The 20,074-nt window shown below is 42.9% G+C and overlaps 2 protein-coding genes across 4 annotated transcripts; one reads left to right on the top strand and one right to left on the bottom strand.

Moving 5' to 3' along the window:
* Positions 1 to 271: 271 nt before the first annotated feature.
* Positions 272 to 8,383, bottom strand: si:ch73-43g23.1 (SH3 domain-containing protein C23A1.17). Its single transcript, XM_046031438.1, has 4 exons — positions 7,927 to 8,383; positions 7,144 to 7,329; positions 6,270 to 6,837; positions 272 to 5,795 (listed from the first exon to the last, which is right to left on the bottom strand). Exons 1-4 carry the CDS (start codon positions 8,381 to 8,383, stop codon positions 272 to 274), a joined length of 6,735 nt encoding a protein of 2,244 aa, XP_045887394.1.
* A 4,587-nt stretch (positions 8,384 to 12,970) lies between these two features.
* rmnd5b (required for meiotic nuclear division 5 homolog B) lies at positions 12,971 to 19,811 on the top strand. 3 transcript variants are annotated; one of them, XM_046030272.1, is made up of 10 exons: positions 12,971 to 13,121; positions 14,844 to 15,024; positions 15,146 to 15,288; positions 15,367 to 15,504; positions 15,666 to 15,766; positions 16,196 to 16,362; positions 16,579 to 16,744; positions 16,917 to 17,019; positions 17,109 to 17,263; positions 17,889 to 19,811. In XM_046030272.1, exons 2-10 carry the CDS (start codon positions 14,886 to 14,888, stop codon positions 17,950 to 17,952), a joined length of 1,176 nt encoding a protein of 391 aa, XP_045886228.1. In that variant the 5' UTR covers positions 12,971 to 13,121; positions 14,844 to 14,885; the 3' UTR covers positions 17,953 to 19,811. The 3 variants fall into 3 exon arrangements, with proteins under 3 accessions (XP_045886228.1, XP_045886227.1, XP_045886229.1); XM_046030271.1 differs by having other exon boundaries at positions 13,012 to 13,165; XM_046030273.1 differs by lacking the exon at positions 12,971 to 13,121 and adding an exon at positions 13,391 to 13,611.
* The last annotated feature ends 263 nt before the right edge of the window (positions 19,812 to 20,074 follow it).

Below are 20,074 nucleotides of genomic sequence, written 5' to 3'. Positions count from 1 at the left end.
TTTATCAAAAATCATTTTAGATTTTGGTGATAATCTTAAGAACACCTCATAAAAAAGGCTTCCTCACTTGTGCTTTCAAAACTGTTAACTCAAGAATAATATATCTTATTTTAATAAAGCAGCCTAGCACAGAACAAGCAGCAGCAAATAAACAACAACCAAAGAAATGTGAAAACTCAAATAACATTACAGGCTAACATTAGACACCCCCTTTATACACTGTGTATTTAAAACCCAACAGGCTCCAGGAAGGCGGCCTCTATCCTCTATTTCAGGACCTTTTCCCCCCTGATGGGGGTAGGGTGGGGGGGTGTTTGTGATAATAGTCTGGTGGGGTGGGATTGGGGCTTGCATTCATCCCTGTAGGGACATAATACATACTCTCCAGGTAACTCTGGTCTAGTTGTGGATGGTTCTGGGGCTCTGGTTTGGACCCCTGACCAGAGGAATTCCTGTAGCTGACCCCAGGCCCGGTTGGGTGCATTGCTGCTGTGGCAGAGGCCTCAGGATATCGGGGTGGCTGGGGCTGAGCCTGGGGATGGGCTGGAGGAGGAGGAGCTGCATATGGCATGTATTGCGGAGCAGGGGCGTACACGTTGGGATTGTGGAGAGATGGGTAAGGGGCCGCTGAAGGAGGATAGAGTCCTGAATGTGACATTGCTTGCTGTGGGATGAGCACTTCCACATATTGACCAGTCTCTGGATCAAATAACATTTTCCTCAGTGGCTGTACAGGTACCTCGATATAAAAATACTTCCCTGTTTCAGGATCCAGGAGCACTCTGCGAGGTGTCTGTCCAAAGCTACTCTCTGAGTACAAACTGGAGCTGTCACCCCCATATTCAGAGCCATAGGATGGCCCCAGGCTTTGAGGGCCACACAGGTACTGGGGATCCATATGAGGAAGGCCAGGAGAGTGGCTGTGGCCAGTGTCGCTGTAAGGAGCCCCAGTCATGCCTGGTGGCTGTTGCTGGGGAGATCTGTGGACAGGGGGCCGTCGAGGGTCAATATGCTGAGGTGGCTGCAACGGGCGGTCAGCAGGGCAGGCCTGAATGTGTGAGGGGTGGGGAGGGCAGGGAGCAGGCTGGTGAAGAGGCTGGTACATGGCCGGTGGCTGACTTTGACCAAGAGGACTTGATTTGGGAGAGCCAGGCTGGTAGCTCATCAGCTGAGGGTCAGGTCTGCACTGGTGGGTACGAAGAGGAGGCTGAGCCACTGGGTAAGGTAATGCCTGTCCAGGAGAATGCGAAGGGGCAGGGGGAGTGAGGTTATGGGGGCTGCGGTGATGGTGAGGAGGAGTGAGACCAGGGTGGGAAGGGTAGCCAGCTGTGCAAGAGCAGGGAGGAGGGCGGGAGGAGGGTTGATAGCGATTTGACCTCCTGTGGGTCAGATCTGGGAGCATGAGTGGGCTGAAGCTCTCTCTTTCATCGTAGCTTGGAGGGTCATCTGAAGCATAAAAACGCAGGTCATCTGTTCTTTGGGAGCGCTCACTGGAGAGTGATCTGTAGCAAGGCTGTTGTGTGTATCCTGGCACTTGTGTTATGGAAACGGCAGCGGGTGGTTTTGTATTGTTTGAAGTTACCGGCATAGCTTGTTCATGAGGGTATGCCATCCTGGTATACTGTGGTTGGCTGTCTGGATCCATAACAGCTGTCTGGCTTGACTGGTTGGCTCCAGCTGAGGCAGCTGAGGTTAAACCTGGGCCAGTGGCTGATGTTGGAGTTGTAACTAAGTTTGTAGGTCTTTGCGTATAACTAGAGATCTGAGACAAGGCCCCTGGCTTTTGCTGCTGACCTTTATCATTAAATACCTCTGTCTCTGGTGGTGCCGTTGACTGGTTTGAGAGATTGGAGATTGTGGTTGCTGTTGTTTTGCATGGTGGAGGTTTGAGGCTGGATACTGCAGACACAGCTAGTTTTCTTGTATAATTCGATGTGGATGTGGACTCACTGGGGATCTTTCTATAGATTGTCGGTGAGGACACAACAATTGTTTGAGGCCTCTCCTCACCTTGTGGTTTTACAGTTAATGTTGTTGCTGATGGTCTCTGTGTTTCATTTGGCATTGCTCCTAAATCTGCAGGTTTAAATTTGCAGCTTGGTTTTGGAGGCACAGCTGGCTTTTGAGAATTTTTAGCTATAGATTTAACTTCAATGGTTTGAGGCCTGTTGTTTCCTATAGAGTTTATGGGCATCTCTTGTTTCTGTGTTTCTTTAGACAGTGACTTAACCTCAATTGGCTGTGGTCTGAATCTCCTTATTGCTGGGGACCTTGGGGGAAAAGCAGGATCAAGACTTTTCACTGCATCAAAATCTCCTAGTTCCTTCTGTTTGGTGGGAGGTGGTGTTTGCTCTAGTGGAGTCCTTAGTGGAGAAGCACTTTTTGGCTTTGCCGTATCTTTTACGGAAGGCTTAATGCTGTCTTCTCTGTTCTTTGTAATGGTGTCTGTGTTGTCAGACACTACTGCGGGGCCAGACGTGGTGGATGAAGAGGAGGATTTCCTCTCTCTATGAGACTCAATGCGACCTCCATCTGAAGGAGTGGTGGTCTGAAGGGGGATCTCCAGGCAGTTCACATGCTTGCAGGGAACCCCTTTACCTACACCTGCATTCTGGTTGTCACCCACCACTGCTCCAATGTCAGCTTGGTAGCCTTTCTCCTTTAATAACATAGAAACTGAGTGGCCACTGCCAGAGGTAGTGGGCCCAGGTGAAGCTGGGGCTTGGAGTGGGGTGGGAATCTCTTCTTGGGCTGAAGATGCCATAGTCTTGCTGGATCCATCCCTTATTAACACTACAGCAGTGGACACCTCTCTTTCCTTACTAGGCAGTTTGGGGAGGCTTCCTAACATCGGAGGTTTTCTGTCTGATCTAACCACCACCGGTTTGTCCTCATTGCCTGGCACTTTATGCATTTCTGTCTTCATCTCTTGTGTTTCTGTTGCCATGTTTACAGCATGTTGACATGTCTTGGCAATTGCTGTGTCCTCTATTCTGTAATTCTGTGTGTTTGCCTTTGAGGACTCAGTTACAAGCATCGGAGAAGCCTGGGATTTGTCACCTGGGTTCTCTGAGTCTTTCTTGCTGCATGATGTTTTATTTTTGTTTTCTTTCCAGCAAACAGCCTTGTATTCTATTTGCATTGGTTGTGGACGAGACAGAGGATTTCCTACGCTCTGAAGAGGTGGAGATAAAGTTAACAGCTTTGAATCTTTTACATCCTCTTTCCTCTCCACTCTGAACTCCTCTTCCCTTTCTTCCCTCATCTCCTCCCTCCTAATTTCTTCCCTTACCTCTCCTGCTATGAACTCTTCCCTCCGTTCCTCTTTTATTTCTTCCCTCCCTTCCTCATTATAATTTCCCATCCTTTCTTCATTCACATTTGATGGCATTACAGCACCAGTTGCCTTGAAGGACAGATTATATGTATTTTTTACAAGCCGCCTCACATCTCTAACTTTGTGAATGGGAACCTTAACTTGATTATTCCCATTTCCTTCTTCTTTCTCTGCTTTCTCATCTACATCGGTCTCTACACTTTCCTCCTTTTCTCTGAAAGACATATCTGGTGAAGAAGAATCAGGTTTGTTTTCTGCTTCAGGTGTGAGACGGACATTTAGGGAGGCTTTCTTTTTCTCCATGACTTTGAGCGAAATCTCCTGTGTTCTTGACATATAGGCACCCTTGTCACCCTGTTGCAGTTGTTTAGGGTCCTCTTTGTTTTCACATTCCTGGTCTCTATTTGTCATCCTGGCCTGCATGCTGCTGGCTCCAGTGGGAGAAGGAGCCCTTGGCTTCCCGGCAGAGGCATTTGCAGAGTTACCACCCTCCCTTTCCTCCCATGCTTTACTGTCATCTGCTTGTTGTGCTCCAGTTCGTAACTGGTTACTATCAAATGGCACTTTCAATTCTGATCTCATCTCAGATCTTAATGAAGTTGCATTCCTGCTTTGAGAATCAGGCTCTTCACTCTCAGTCTGTGAAAAGTTAACACTTCTGCTGCTGCTGGATGAACTTGGCCTATTACTAGATCTCACTCCAAAGATTTTTGGTGGTTTGGCTTCATCCTTTGTGCTAGGTTCTCCTCTCATAGGAAGACCTTCAGAAGAAATACTATAATCTGATTGAAAACTGGAGCTCAGATTATGCGTGTCAGACTCTTTAAGTGCTGCCACTGCATTCTCTGTTGGTGGGCTGTTTACTTCAAACGTGGGGCTCACTTCTTCTCCTGCCTGGTCAGGTTGTTTATCAACACTTTGCATCTTCTTGGACAACACACTCTTGATGAGACAAGTAGCCATCTTGGTTTTATTGCATGCTTCATCCAGAGAAGCAGATTTTTGGAGTTTGGATTTTCTCTTATTTGGTTGATTGGCCTCAGGGCTGCACTCAGAAGGGTAGCATTCTTGCATTGTTGCTGGTGTACTGTGTTGTCTCACAAATGTCTCTCTGAAGTGACGGTCTAGAGATGGGCTTTCCACCATCCCTGGTACCCCAGGACTACTATTTTCACTGCTTTCACCCTGCTTCCCTTCAGTATTATTCTTTCTCTTCAGCTGGATCTGTCTCTTTGGCACTCCTCTTCTTACCTTTCTGAAGTCCTCTCTTTCTACAGCCACATCTACACACTCAAAGCTGCCCATCTCATGGCGCCTTGATGAATCTAGGCCATCTGAGTAGTATGCAGATGGTTGCTGGAAGGAGAGTTCATCATTGTCCAGCTTTGGTGCAGAACCTCTGAAGTCAGCATAGGCCAGCCAGGCGGCATTGGCCCCACCTGGGCTCTCCTGGGTAGATGGTTGAGAAATGTTGGTAGATGAACGGTGGCTGGAGTTGTACATATCAAGGTAATCTACCTCAGGGCTTGACAGGCTGCGGAAAGCCAAGTCTGTAAACCACTTCACCTCATCATCTGCTTCATCAAGCTCACTTCCCATGCTGGAGCTGGAACTCCGGCAGGGCCTGTTTACAGCCACACGTCCAGGAGCACTTTTCTTGTTCCGGGGTGCAGGAGGTTGAAGCCGTCTGTTAGGAACACCACCACTGGTGTCTTGTTGGGAAGCAAGTCTAAGCAGACTATGTTGTTGCTGTAGCTGTCTGGCGGCAAGCAAGCTCTCTGAATAGGAATGCACTGTTGGCAGTCCCTGACGGGTCTCTCTGCTTGTGGGAGCTGTTCTGCGACTCGCAGGCCCTTTTCTATTCCTGGCATTGAATGACAGCTCAACCTGTTCCCCTCTGTAACTGGCATCCCCCTGCCACCCCTTCCCCTTTTCCAGAACCCGCTCCTCCCTCTTTCTCTCTCTGTCTATCTCCCTATCCCTATGCCTCACTCTACCTAGCTCTCTATCCACCTCCAGCTGCATTTCACTCTCCATCTCCAATTGCGTTCCTAGGCTGACCCAGTGGCTCTGGCTATTATTGTCAACGGGGGCAACATTGGGGCTTTCCCTATTTGTCACTACTGTTTTTAAATTACCACTCTGTGAGGATGCTACAACCTGAGAGGGGCTGCGGCTTCTGTTCTGCCACTGTCTGTATGGTTTCTCAGGGGCTATGATGTGAACAGGTGTAAACCTGGTGAGTGGCGGAGAAGGAGTCCGCCTTCTGTTTACATGGTGGGCCATGTCCTCTGTGAATCTCTCTTTGCATTCACGTCTAACACTGGTTGACAGCTGTCTTCTCACGTGCTCAGGTGTACAACCTGATTTTAATAAGCTGCTACTTTCAGAAGTTAGGGAATAAGTGAAGTGAGGCTGTGGGTTGTCCAATCTCTGCACAGGTGAGTTGGATGAAGCCCTGTGGACAAATGAAAGGTTTTGATTCCTGTCCTTAGAGACTGGTAGATTAGGGGAAGGAGACTTGATTTCAAAAGGGGGGTTATTATAAGTATCTTCTTTCTGAAAAAAGGTATGCCCTATAGCTTGTTTTTCCCCAGAGGAGGAGGTTAAATTTGAGTTATCCTGAAGGTTTGCTTCCTTTGGTGTTGCTTCTCTCTCTGTGCTTTGTTGTGTCAGTGAACTGTCTACCTTTTCCACAGCTAAGAAAGGTGAAGTGGATAAAGGTGAATGGACTGCAATCACTGGTGATCTGTTTTTAATTTCAGCTACAACTGATTTGTCTTCACTGTATAATTCATGTGAGGGTGACACACTCTCTTTTTCCGAATAGGAATCCCCCTCAACATCAGGTGTATTTCTTAGAGGTGGAGTAGATTGTGTATACTGAGAGTTGTACTCTGTGGAGAGGTTTGCTGGTGAATTTTGATGATACCTCTGCTGCTCGGGAGATGGGGGAACAGGTGATGGATCTTTACTTCGGTGTCTAAGTGAGGGACTTTGACTCTTGTCAGACGAAGAGGTTTGATACCGTGGCTCAGGTGAGGGAGTGCGATGCTTTGAAAGAGGTGAAGGTGTTTGGTACCTACGTTGATGCGATCCAGGTATATCAGGCTGGAGGGCAGAGCTTGTGAAGCCTGACATATGAGGTGAGTCTTGTGGTGTATCAGTGGACTCTGCTATACTGCTTTGTATACTGTCTCTGCTTGGGGTAGGGCTTCTTGCTTCAGGGGAGACACGTGTCCTATCAGGCTCAGGGGTGGAGAGACGAAAGAGCTCAGGAAATGGGAGAGTGTCCCTGTCTTCAGGCTGAACAACAGAGTAAGAAATACCTGTGATGTGAGGGGACGAGGTGAGGCTTCTTGATGAGGCAGAGTCAAACTGAGGCTCTAGGAGAGGAGAGGCTGATATTGTCTTGGCTTCAGATGACTGCTCTCTCCTACTGAACTCAGGTGAGGATGCTGTAATCCTTATTTCAGGGGAGGGGGCAGTATGTCTGTGCCCTATGGGAGAGCAGTTACTCGTAACTCCAGGTGATGGAGATAAACTATAACTTACCACAGGTGAAGACACCTGGGTCCTAATTTCGGAAGGTGTGGAAATGTGTCTTATTGTATTGGATTGTATTGTAGTATGTGACAGGCCAGGAGAGACAGTCTTAGCTGTTGAAGCAGCACTGATCAAGCCCAGTGAGGGAGCTGTGTGTCTTAATTCAGGTGAGACACTACTCTCCACAAGCACAGGAGATGTTGTTATTGAAATGACAGGTGAGAGAGGTGTGTATCGTGGGGCAGGAGTAGACACCGTACTGACAGATTCGACTGATAACCTTGAATCTCGGCTCTCAGGAGTGGTTGCGTTGTTTCTTTCTGCAGTGGTAAGATCTGAAATCAGCTCAGGGGTGTGAGCAGAATCTTCGATATCAGGTGTGGAGCCTCTGCTGAGGAGATCATGCAGGGAGACCGTCCTTTGTAGTTCAGGAAAAGGAGATGATGCTGGGGTATGAGGAGAGTAGGGCCTATTCTTCAGTACTGGAGAGACCAGTGTTTCTCTTGACTGGGATAATAACTTTATACTACTGGATGGATGTAAAGGAGATGAAAGGATGGCTCTAGATTCAAAGGCTGAGTCTGTCAAATCTAGAGAAAAATCTTTGGAAGTGTGCTCAGGTGAGGGACTGTGTTGATTAAAGTAGCTGCTCCCTGGCTCAGGTGAGACTGCTGCCCTGAATTCAGGTAAAGATTGGGTGTTCACTGATTCAGGGGAGGATGAGCTGACACAGTCCCTAGGCCCAGGACTTGGATTTAAAGACTGATGTGAGAGGCTTCTGTGTCTATCTTTTAAAGTAGGAGTGTTTCCCCTTGGTTCAGCTTCTGAATGAGTTTGACTAGAATTAAATGGTGATGGTGACAATCTATTTTCAACTGAGGAAGAAGATAAGGATGACGCTCTTCCCTCTGGACTGAGGGTATAGGGGCTGTTATGTCCAAGAGAGGGTGTCCTCTCCCCAATGTTAAGGACTTCAGATGATGGGCTAGCTGTACTAAGCTGAGGCACTAGTGATTTGTTTTTTGGTTCTAAGTTTGGGGTACTGCCCACAGAAACTTCTGGATGCCCTACACTCAGTCCTTCACTCTCCTGCTGCCTCCTCTCTGAAGACTTGCTCTGCAAAAGGGGGCTGTAAAACCTTTCTCTTGAATCTTCAAAGCCCTCCTCTCCTTCACTGGATCCTTGTGCGGTGTGGTAAGAGCCTGAGGAGTCGTTCAGATCATCCACCAGGGGTGACGCAGCAGTTGTTCCATCCACCTCCCTCTGGGAAGGGACAAAAGCCCCAACAGCAGGGCTGGTTGAGAGGGAGGGCGACTCACACTCGTCTCCAAAAATGTCACACAGGCAGGTGGTCTCGGAAATGGCACTGCGCTGACTAGGGACATTGATGATGTCAAATATTTCAACGTGATTGGGGGTGCCGTCACGACACAGGGAAAAGGCGTGGGGCGCACTGCGCAGGAAGGAGTAGCTGTCCCCCTGGAGCGGATAGCTGTCCATCGCTTGTCCACAAGCTCCAAATTGTCACTGTGGCCAGTCCAGTATGCTCCTCTAGTCTGCTATGGGCTCCGTTCCTGGACTAGAAATAAGATATGGTAACCTGGAGGGTGTGTAGCTCATTCATTTATAGCCCCAGTAACACTGATGAATAAAAAGCAAATGCCTATTAATAGCAAATATAGAGGCTAAAGCGAAACAATGCATTGTTTCTCTTTTGTTAGCATGCCTACAGAAAATTAGCTTTTAACCCTCAAATGTTCTGAGAATATGTACACAGAGATATTAAGTCTCCAAAATGGATTCAAAACAAATAAAAAAAGAAGCAGCAAGCTTGAAATTAACAGGAGAAAAGAGAAAATAAAGACAATAACTTTAAGTTTTAAAAAGATATTTAGCTGATACCAGAAATTCAGTGTCTCTACAGGTGAATTACAAGCTCACAAGTTTTCATTGAGACATCATATATGTGACTTATTTTGAATTACAAAGACTGGAATATATTTATCTCACATATATGGAAAGTGATAATATTTATATTACCTCTGTCCAACATACCCTTTATCTAAACTTTCCACATTGCCTTGGTATAGGACTGACTAGAGAAAGAGATTCCACTCCCTTTGGCAAATAGAGAAAGACAGAATGATTGGTACTGTACCTTTGGCCAATGACGAGGCTTTCCCAAGTGCATCGAGTTTCTCTATGTTTCAGTATCTGCCCCTCATCCAGCAAACTGTCTCTCAAAATCCACTGCTCCAAAATCCAGGACTGAGCACTTCTGTACAGCTCAGTCTGGCAGGGCCACACTGGCTAGACAACTTCAGAATGTAAAAGGCACTGCCATGTATCAGACTTGAATAGAAAAAGCAAAGAGGGACATCTTGCCCAGACCCATTATATCCTCTAATTCTCCCATCTCTATTTCTGCCCCTCCCTTCTGAGCTGGCCTTAGGGAAATTGCTTACTGAGTCTAACCTGGATCTTTTTTCTTCTCCAGGCTGGGCTTTGGTTCGACATTGGCTTTTTTGTGTGTGCTGGGCGAGGGGCAGCGCTGGGGGTGGATGGGTTTATAGTTAGCAGCAGTTGCTGATCCGGCCAGGATGGATGAGTGCGCCTGGAATCTGACACTTACAGCCAGCTCAGTCACAGGGCTCCTCTAAATATAGACCCATACTATCAGGGCCAGATAGCCATAGCTTTAGCTGTTTGCCTGGGCACGCTGGTGGGGGAAGAAAGGGGAAATAAAGAGCTCGTAGTACGGCCCACACATTGTCCACTTAACCACTTCATATGAGGTTAAACTTAACATTGAGGGTGTAGTTAATGTATGCTTGTATGTATCTGTGTATTTATGCAGGTGTTTGTGTGTGTCTGAATGACATGCTGTAGCTTGACAGCTCACATGAAGAACTCCTGTGTGCTGCATGGTAGCTAGCAACACGTGCATAACATCAGTAAGGTGCTCTCTCATGTTTAAATTCATGTTTTTCATTTTAACGTCTGGAAATTGCATTTTAAATTAACATTTATGCTTGCTTGTCAAACAAACATTTGATGAAAACTGTCAAAACAAAAGGGATCATGCAATTTTAATGTAGTGTTGCTACTATAGCAGCACCCTCTGAGCCACATTAAGGCTGTCTGGGCATGTTTGATGGTAGTGAGTTTGGATAAGCCCTCTGTCCCTAACCTAATACCTCATGAGATTACCATTCATTCTCAGTCATTAAATCTCTCAGGGCAAGCCAATGGAAAATCTTTGATTGTAGCACCGACTGAATGTTGCATAAGGCTGTGACTCAGGGTATATTATGGCTGTCATATCAATGGGTTGAGAGATCGCTTTCAACATTGGAAAGTCAACAATCTATTATATGTATATCCTTTTCTGTCTGAAGTATCATACATGGCCACAAGTGCACACGGTTTTTAAAATGGAAATTGAGTCCTTGAGCTTGGTGGAGCAATTTGGCTCTTCTTGAAGAGCTTTGCAACAACTATATATCATTTTTTAAACCATAAATACTGTATAATCTCATCATTTCTTATGGATGTGTGTTTATAGACTCCAAATCCCCTTTGAAAGATATCCTGTAAGGGATTTCATATTTCAGTGGAGGCTCTGATGGAATGACCAACATGAATCATCTTGCTTCTGAACTATTAACAGGTAGTAAAGAGAGGATGGATTATATAATTAGAACTTATACAGTAAACTAGCATTCACTACTTCATTGTGTTATTAATAAGCAAAGATATTACTTGAAAAACACAGAGGGAAAGTGTAAAACATGTTTTTTCAGAACCATACAGTTTCAAAAGGTCGGAGAGGACAACATGCATGCATGTGTGAATGTATATGTGAGTGCTGGGTATGAAATAGTGTGAATTTAAGTGTACAGAAGTGCTGATGAATTTGAACCTCTGTGGCTATGGCAGTACAGTAGACTGGAGGACTCAGAGGGAAAGAATGATGAGCACTTCAGCAATGGGGAGCGTTAGTCTACATCATTGATAGATTAGTCACAAAGCCTGTTCAAGTCCAAAGACCTCACCATCAGCAATGCAACACACCAAAAACGCATGCATAAACAATACATTGCGTGGCATCTATAAGCGGAAAAACATATAATAATCTTCTAAACCTGGGAGCATTGATGGCTGATGTTCAGTCTCCACATATTGAACAAATTGTCAAATGCAGTTTGGCACAGCACTTATTTATGTGTTAAGATAAATAAATTTCGGCAACTCTCTCTTCTTGCTTTCCATTTGTGGGATATGATGCTAAATGTCCAGTCTCATGACGGGTTAGGAGTGCTAGTATTGATGACAAACAGTAAGAATATAAACACAAGATCACATTTCAAATGTGTCTTTTATAAACTGACCTAGTTGCTCTTTTAGGATGTGATTAACTTTGCATGGCCTAGATCTATAAGATACATTTCTAATGTTATATTTTCACTTTCTATTTTTAGTTATCAGTAATGGACAATTTTCAGATACTTGTACTCTACCTGAATATTTCATGCGACTTTTCATTTTTACTCCACTACATTTCAGAATAAAATATTGTACATTTAACTCCTCAACACACATATGACTGCTATTAGGCTTAGGCTTACTTGTTACTTGGAAGATTAAGACTTCACATACATAACATATGATCGGCTTAAAAAATATGAAGCATTGCTACAGGTGAAACTAGACAAGGGTGCAGAATTTAGTGGGGATGGTAAGGACATGTCCCTACATCAGCAACTACTGAATTGTCACTAGCAATAATTTTGATCAAATCACAATTATATATAACCACCGTTGTCCATCAGCATCAAGTCAATGTCAGCAGCCTTTGTTCTACTATGAGTCCAATGTGTATTTAAAATATGGATTTATGCATAATATCAGTTCTATTAAATTAAAATTACAATTGCAATTATAATATGAAGAATTGGGCTAGGCCTGTAATAATCCTGAAGGTCTCTATTTCTCAGCAGATGGAGGGAAAGTGTGGCAGCAGCATGACAATCTTTGTGCCGCAAATTGAATGTTTATTTTGCAATATAATGTAATGAGAGGCCTATTCAGAGTTTAGTAAATGCCCTTAAAATCAGTTCAAGGGGCAAAAAGATAACCTCATGTAGGCCAACTTCGATAGCCACTATACCTTACATCTTCTACAGGTTTTCATTTCTATTCAGGAGGTAAACAACAGGCCATATGTGTGTTTGTTTGTTATGTTTTAAACAGGGAGTGTGGTTCCTATTCAAACAGTCTGTTCATGAAAGGAAAAAAGTTAAAATAGATTTATTAACAGCTCAGGACTGGAGGGCTCTGCAGCGGGTAATTAAAACTGCTTAGAAGATCATTGGTATCCATCTCCTGAGCATCAGTGATATCGGCGAGGTGCCTACGCAAAGCCAAAAGGATACTAAAGGACAGTACCCATCCCAGCCACAGCCTGTTCACCCTGCTGCCTTCTTGGAAGAGACATAGCCAAGTTTCTCTTGCCGCACCACCAGACTGCAGAGCATCTTTACCCCCCAAGCTATCAGACTTTTAAAATCAAATTCTTCCTCAGCACTGCTCCATTGAATATAGTTTATTTCTGTTTTCCATATGATTGCTTTTGTATTACTGTATTGTCTGCTAGCAGAAGGGTTACAAACTTAATTTCACTTTACAACATGTTGTGATGTGACAAATAAACCAACCTTGTACTTTGTAAATGAGTCAAGTATGATATTGTATACAAGCTATAAGTAACCATATCAATTATTCATTAATTATATGGCCCAATTCAATCGATTTTACTTCTTAACCTGACAATTATTTTCTATTCAAATTTGTTGTGGTTCTTGCTCTCAGGAGGAAAAAAAACTTGCTCCAAATTCGCTCCTTTTCTCTGCTAATTAGCCAAATAATCTGTAACGTTAGTGTTTTTATTAAAGTGGAGATACAAAAGAGCTCTACCTTGACAAGCTAACAATAAAACGTTACTGATCAGCATCCTGTATATAGCGGTGCCAACCTTTAAAGTATGAGTTGTTGCAGACTCAAAACGCCCTCGTACAAGAGCGATACCTGATTCAAGTGGAAATCATATAGTACACGAAGACCTGTCAGTCTTTGATGTTGCAGAGAACATGACTTTTATTTTGAAATGTCCAATTTACGCAGAATGCGACACAGGAAGATCCGCATTACGACTGCTGGTCAAGTGTTGCCATAACAGGCAAGTGGCTAACGCTAATGTTTGCTAACTAATTAGCAGGATAGGTGAGTAGTGTTTATTTAAACATATCTTAGAAATTAGTTAAACGGCGATAGGTGTTTTAAGTGTTGGAATAACACTAAATAATGAAGAAAAGCGGGTTGTCATTCCCTCTAAAAATTATTTGGGCCTTGTCAGTCAGACACTGGCGAATCTCAACTAGCTCATTAGCTGCTAACGTTAGCAATGGCGAGCTTTTATAGCTAGCTAGCCGCTGTGATACCGTTTGTTTATGTTAGCTGTGCGACAGCTTAATTTTCGAAAACTACCGCAACGAATCAAAATACATGGTTAACAACTTGTGGCACTTCATATTTATCATTGCTAATGAGTAATCAAAATACGAAACCGGAATTTCAATATTTAAATAGAAATATAGCTTTCGTTTATGTTGGTTAGCTTTATTACGGTAAATGCTCAGTGGACATTTTCTGTTTTCAGCTCATAAACGGTGAGTTAACGTTACAGCAAAGCTATTTATATAGCAGTTATTTGATGTTAACAATGAATTGTTAGTATCTGCATGCAAACCATTTGCTGAAACAAAATTACCGAATAGCCTTTTGTTTCTTTGCCTGATGATTAAATTATACATTTGTATGGTTGTTACTGTAGCTGCGACTAACACTAGTAAACGCCAGGCCGCAGAGTACAATGCCTGCCTGCGTTTAATGTTGTTAGGGCCTGACTACTTGTTAGCTGTATTACACCAGGCCAAACTTTTAATGAGCTGATTAACTTACATGGTAGATCAGCCTTTTCTTCCTTTAATTATTTTGTTTACTTTTTGTTAAAGGTCTTGTACTGTGCCTCAGCGCCTGTGCTGTTTCGTTCAAGAGGCAGCTGTGTGACAATCGTAGGATTGACTATGATATGAGTTTATTCAAATACTGCAGGCAACTGGTTTGTGACATTAAAATAATGGAAGGGGATCTTACATATTTTAAGAGTTGCACAATCAAAATTGTTAGATCATCTTTTGTGTTAAATCAACTGTAGTAAACGGCGAGTTCACTGAAAAGAAAAACATTCATTACTTGAATCTGACCAATACATCAGCTGGACTAATATATCTATATTTGCTGATTGATAACAAGAAATTGCAGTTCAAAAATGCCAAAGACATGTTTGAGGCTGTTTAGAAAAACTGGTGCCATTACATAGCATCAGATGTTTATATTTCAACATTAAAGGGTCATGCCTAGTGCATATGTTGGTCTCAATTATTTAAAAACTAATTTTAGGGCATTCTTATAAACAATTATTTGTTGTGCTTTTAATTTAGGTAAAAGGGCTGAAATGATTAGTCGATTGACCTGAAATTGATCCCACTGCTTTAAAAAAAATTTTTATTTATTGTTAGTACTTTTTTTTTACCTAGTTCCAGCTGAGGATCTGCTGTGTTTCTGTGTCTTATGTACTCGTAAACTGACTATCTTAGGGTTTTGAGCTGTTGGTCGGATAATATCAACAATTGCCTTTAGGAAATTTGTAATTGAATTTTTTCACCATTCTCAGATGAATCTATGATGAAAACAACTCAAAACATCAGCCTTTATATTGTTATCAAACTCTCAAATATAGGAATTGGCCTCAGAAATCAAGTCTTAATCGGACTGTATTAGTAGTTCACTGGTTTTAACTTGTGTTTTTCTGTTGTCCTGTATTTTCTCTTAAATCTAGGTGTTGTCGTCGTGTGTGTGTGTGAGTGTTCCAGTCTGAACCATGGAACAGTGTGCATGTGTTGAGCGGGAGCTGGAGAAAGTGCTCCACCGCTTTGTAATGTATGGCCACCAGTCTGAGGAGAGGCTAGACGAGCTCCTGCGCAGTGTCTGTGAGATACGAGGACAGCTAGTTGCTTTTGGTAAGGAAAACTGTTACATGACATTAGGTGACTGAAGACTGAAGTGAATTCAAGCTTCTTTTTATAGTAGTTTTAATTTCCTTTTCCCATAGTCACGACTTTTCTCTTTTCTCTCTTGCAGGAGTACAAGATGCAGACCTTTCAGTCCTATCTCAGACCATGGCACAGTGTTGTAAGAATATTAAAGAAACAGTGCAGATGCTAGCCTCCCGACATAAGGACATCCATGGCAGTGTGTCAAAAGTGGGCAAAGCCATTGACAGGGTAAGGACAGGCAGCAACTTTCTTTAACATTTAACCTTTGAGATATATATATTTAATCTCTGAAATACTTCTCTGCAGAATTTTGATGCAGAGATCAGTGCTGTGGTGGCGGAGACAGTGTGGGACACCCCAGAGAGACAGAAATACCTGAGTGAGACCATTGTGGAGCACCTTTACAGACAAGGGATGCTCAGTGTAGCAGAGGATCTTTGTCAGGTAATTGTGAAGCGTTCAAACTAATATTTTTGATGTAAGCCTTTGAGATGATTCCTTTCGAGATGAGATGATCCATGTATTAATGCAAATTAATTGAACTGCCTGTCGGTCAGGATAATTATTGGAAGAATTCCTAATAATTCACAATGTCTGTTTTCTAGGAGTCTGGTGTAGTTATAGATATGAGTATGAAGCAGCCTTTCCTGGAGCTGAACAGAATCCTTGAAGCTCTGAGGATGCAAGATCTCAGGCCAGCACTAGAGTATGTTATATTTTTTGTTTTTACTGTTACCTGTGTCTAGATCTTTGAAGAGAGTAAAATGACTTGATAGAGATAGACATTTTAGCTGCTTTAAGTTAAAAAGCACTACAAAAAGTACAGAAACCTCCTATCAATACAGGGTGACGTGGAAATAAATGTCATACAAGAAAAAGTTATAATATAATAAAGTCATAATTTCAAAATGCTTAAGCTACTTTTCCCATCTGGCAGATTCCTCACACTCTGGGGAACTCTGTGGCCACTCTGTTACCCCTTCTAAATACCCCAGATATGTTTGGCTAGGTTTACTGTGGTTATGCCAAGGGTATCACTTTTGAACACAGAATGATGATTAAAAAACACTCCCTCTAGTTTGTTGGTCAGTGTCAACATAGTTGATTGTACTTATTTTTGTCTATGCCTTCTCAGGTGGGCTGTGACGAATCGGCAGCGCCTTTTGGACCTGAACAGCAGTCTAGAATTCAAGTTGCACCGCTTGTACTTCATCAGCCTGCTCAGCGGAGGAATCAGCAACCAAATGGAGGCCCTGCAGTATGCCAGGCATTTCCAACCCTTCGCTTCTCAACACCAGAGAGGTAGGCAGTATACAGTGGCATCATTGTGACATTCCTGACAGGAACACTAAAAAATGCTTAACTTCGAGTTGTCTCCCATTTTTCTTAAACCTGAAAGAGTTTGAGGCTCTGACTCTTTTGAGAAGAGTCCCGAGCACATTTCAGTTTTATTTGTATAATAGCAACCAAGAAGGAATTTTGTTGTTTTCCTCACCTGTACATTTTTTGTCCCTGCAGATATTCAGATCCTGATGGGCAGTCTGGTGTACCTGCGTCATGGCATTGATAACTCTCCGTACCGCAGTCTGCTGGAGACAAATCAGTGGGCTGAGATCTGTAACATCTTCACCAGGGATGCCTGCGCTTTACTGGGCCTCTCTGTAGAGTCACCACTCAGTGTTAGGTTAGAAAACCATGAACAACACACCTGACCTAATCTCTGATTTCCTGTTAAAATCTTTACATTTATTGTAAAAGTTGTAACAATGAATTCGTAGATTTTATGTAAATAGTGCTATTGCAGTGTCATCACCATGTGGCCTTTTTTCAATGCTGTTATGTCTGTTTCTCTGCAGTTTTGCATCAGGCTGTATGGCCTTGCCAGTGCTGATGAACATCAAGCAGGTGATAGAGCAGAGACAGTGCAGTGGCGTATGGACGCACAAAGATGAGCTGCCTGTAAGTTCCTTTGAATTTCTAGTGTTTCTAGTACTCCTTCCCTTTCTTTTTCACCCTTCAGTTGATTCACATCACGTCTCTTCATGTAGATTGAAATTGACCTCGGGAAGAAGTGCTGGTACCACTCTGTGTTCGCCTGCCCGATCCTCAGGCAGCAGACCTCAGAGAGCAATCCTCCCATGAAGCTCATCTGTGGCCACGTCATCTCCAGAGATGCCCTCAACAAACTGACTAACGCTGGGAAGTAAGTCAGAAATACAGCCTGCTATGTGACTATGACTGTGATCATATGACTGATATGTGCATGGTAGGATAAGGTTCATTGTTTTATCTTGAATCACAACATTTAACTCTAACATGCTCATTCTTGGTGAATTAATTCCAAGTAATTAACCAGCACTTGCACAAGCACTGTTAAGTCAGCTGCCAAAATTGCATTGTACTTAAGAGCCACACTGTTGGAAAATCACACTTACTAAACGAATGGCAAATATGGTCATTGTGAATTGATTTTTGGTGGTTTCCTGCATTGAAAAACTTCATGTTGAGCCAGGCGACTTTTCAAAACATGGAATTAGCAGCATCTAGGAAGGGACGCTTTTCAAAATAGTTCCTGCTGTCAGCCGAATTACCACACAGCAATACCACAATGTTGGCAAAAAAAGCAAGCACTTTTTAAGCCTGGTGGTCTTTTAAAAATTTTTATAAATTAAGAAATCAATTCAAAATGTTTATTTTAAAAACATGGCTAGCTATAAAATGTACAAGATCAATCAACCAGAACAACCAATGTGGCCCGTTAAACTAACAAACCATACACTGTAACAGCCTGTCCCTGCTCTCCTCACCCTCCCCTGTCTCGTCCTCAGGTTGAAATGTCCGTACTGCCCCATGGAGCAGAATCCGTCACATGCCAAGCAGATCTACTTTTGATACCGCACACTGTCCTCATGAGTAAGGATGAAGTTCCCTGGAGCTCTTTGCATTTCCAGGACCATTTGCTCTGGCCCTTTTCCTCTGTCCCCGGCCTCTTGGCCTGTTATTGTAAGCATTAAGGTTTTATCCCAGTGCTCCTCTGGACAGCCATGGCCATCCTGTAACCCACCTCGGACCCTCCAACTTTGCGTAGTATACAGAGTCCAGCAGGGATGGTCCAACTACAACCTGTAGTAGAGTGAGGAGTCTGTCAGTAATGAGAAAATCCTCACAAAGAAGCACCTCTGAAAAAGGATCATTCATTGAAACTTGCAAAATGCCTGCAGAGTTTATAGGCTTATCTTTTCAAAGTATGTAATACTTGATAGTGTTTGTTTTCTCAGCTTTATCGAAAGTTTGAGTTCAAAGACTGCTTCTTTTTTCTTATCCTTTTTTGTGACAGAAGCAGTTGAATGAATGTGGATGGCTGAGTGTGGGTAAATGGGTATAGATAGGCAGTTTCTGATTTCAGGATGGTAATAAAACTTATCTTACACATGAGAAAAACTACAAAGTAACGGACTGCTGAAGGTTTCTTTCTGGTTAAGGGAACTATGGAAGTCTATCTTGAATTGAACTCTTGATTGTGAACCATTACTCCTCCATTATGTAATAAAGGCCTCTCGTAGCTTGAAAGTAACTGTTGGTTTGATCAGTAGAAAGATTAACTCATCAATGGTGGATCAGCTTTTTTTTTGTGACTGACTGCACCAGCAAGATTTTCCTCATTGTAGAAGCCATTTGTCTTGTTCTATGTATGTATTTAACAAGCAATGACAAAAAGGAAACAAAAAATATATACTACTGTGAAATGTGCTTTGTTTCTATTTTTTATTGCAGCTGCCACAACGGCTCGTGTAAATTAAACTGAACCGCAAAATGCATAATCAACACTGCAGCGTAACTTTCAGAACTAACGACTCAGCGGTTCGCATCACGGTTGTGCCATCGCCTCACTCTGCCACGCATTGTGTATCCTAAGCTTGCACGCCATGTGATTTGGAGATGTAAAGTGGTGTGATGGTAGCCGTATGGTCTGACTTGTAGTGGCTGTAGGCTTGTGATTCAGCTTTACTCGTTGTGGGTGGGGAAGTCCTCTGAACATTGTGGCTGTTGTTTAATGTATACTTAAAGAAATGCCTCTGCTGCATAGGTTTTGCTTTTACTTGAGATTGAGTCAGAATACAAACATTCAAATCCATACATTTCCTCAGGGCTCATTGCAATGGTTCATGACACTTTGCAGTTAGTATTAAAGGTGTACATTTATATAAGGAGTCAAAGATTACACATATTTCACTACTGAGGCTGATAGTTTGGGTGTTGTTGGACTTTGTATATACTATTCAATTGGTGATGTGTAAGCATACACTTGGGGAAATTGTATCACATGGTTAGATGATCATTACTAATAGTGCAAGTTCCTGGTGTCCTCTTGAAAATGGTGATGTCACCTCACCCTAGTGAGGCTAAGTTGTTCAGCAAGCACTGCACCAGCATAGCTCATACTGACAATTACACTCAGAGTATCAGATGAACATTTTTATCTTGCTTTCATTTGGAGTGGGTTTAAGCACGTTTTGTGTGGACTTTCACTGAATTTCCTGTTTTTCTTTCTTTGGTTGACAATCATTCATTGCTTCTTCCGAGTGTTCCTTCAGATAGACTGCTAGCGCTCCGTGCTTCTGTCATATTAATTTTGTTAAATGTTTGCATTTCCTGCTTTTGTGTGTGCAACTTTTATTGTAAATATTTATCCACTAACATGTTTCATATACTTGCATCTGAAATTAAATAAAAATTTATACTCCAAGTCAGTTTTGGAGGCGTGTACTGGCATGTGATGGTGGTGGACTGCTCCTACCATAACATTTTCCTTCATGGTTTAAAGCTGCTCAGCCCTCCTTTCATTGCCACATGGTGGCACAATTGCTGTGTTATCTATACTCAGACCAAACAGCCTTGAAGTCTATTAGATGACGAGCTACAGGTTTTAATTTGAACGAGTTTCACAGCAAGGAACCATTTTGTTCCCATATAAATGGTACACTAATGTTTAAAACTCAAATTAATTCATCAA

Source organism: Micropterus dolomieu, linkage group LG19 (genome assembly GCF_021292245.1).
Source record: "Micropterus dolomieu isolate WLL.071019.BEF.003 ecotype Adirondacks linkage group LG19, ASM2129224v1, whole genome shotgun sequence".
Classification (NCBI taxonomy): domain Eukaryota; kingdom Metazoa; phylum Chordata; class Actinopteri; order Centrarchiformes; family Centrarchidae; genus Micropterus; species Micropterus dolomieu.
Note: the sequence above shows the minus strand (reverse complement) of the source record. Positions and strands in the feature narration are given on the sequence as shown.

Coding starts and splice junctions, on each gene's coding strand:
- rmnd5b (XM_046030272.1), top strand. CDS start 14,886: ATGGAACAGTGTGCATGTGTTGAGCGGGAGCTGGAGAAAGTGCTCCAC. Junction 16,363..16,578: donor CGCTTCTCAACACCAGAGAG/GTAGGCAGTATA, acceptor TTGTCCCTGCAG/ATATTCAGATCCTGATGGGC. Junction 17,020..17,108: donor CGCACAAAGATGAGCTGCCT/GTAAGTTCCTTT, acceptor CTCTTCATGTAG/ATTGAAATTGACCTCGGGAA.
- si:ch73-43g23.1 (XM_046031438.1), bottom strand. CDS start 8,383: ATGGACAGCTATCCGCTCCAGGGGGACAGCTACTCCTTCCTGCGCAGT. Junction 7,330..7,926: donor TCCAGAAGTTTCTGTGGGCA/GTACCCCAAACT, acceptor CTCATACCCCAG/CATCATCTCCTTTTCCTGAA. Junction 5,796..6,269: donor CCATCTCCCGAGCAGCAGAG/GTATCATCAAAA, acceptor ATTTGTCCACAG/GGCTTCATCCAACTCACCTG.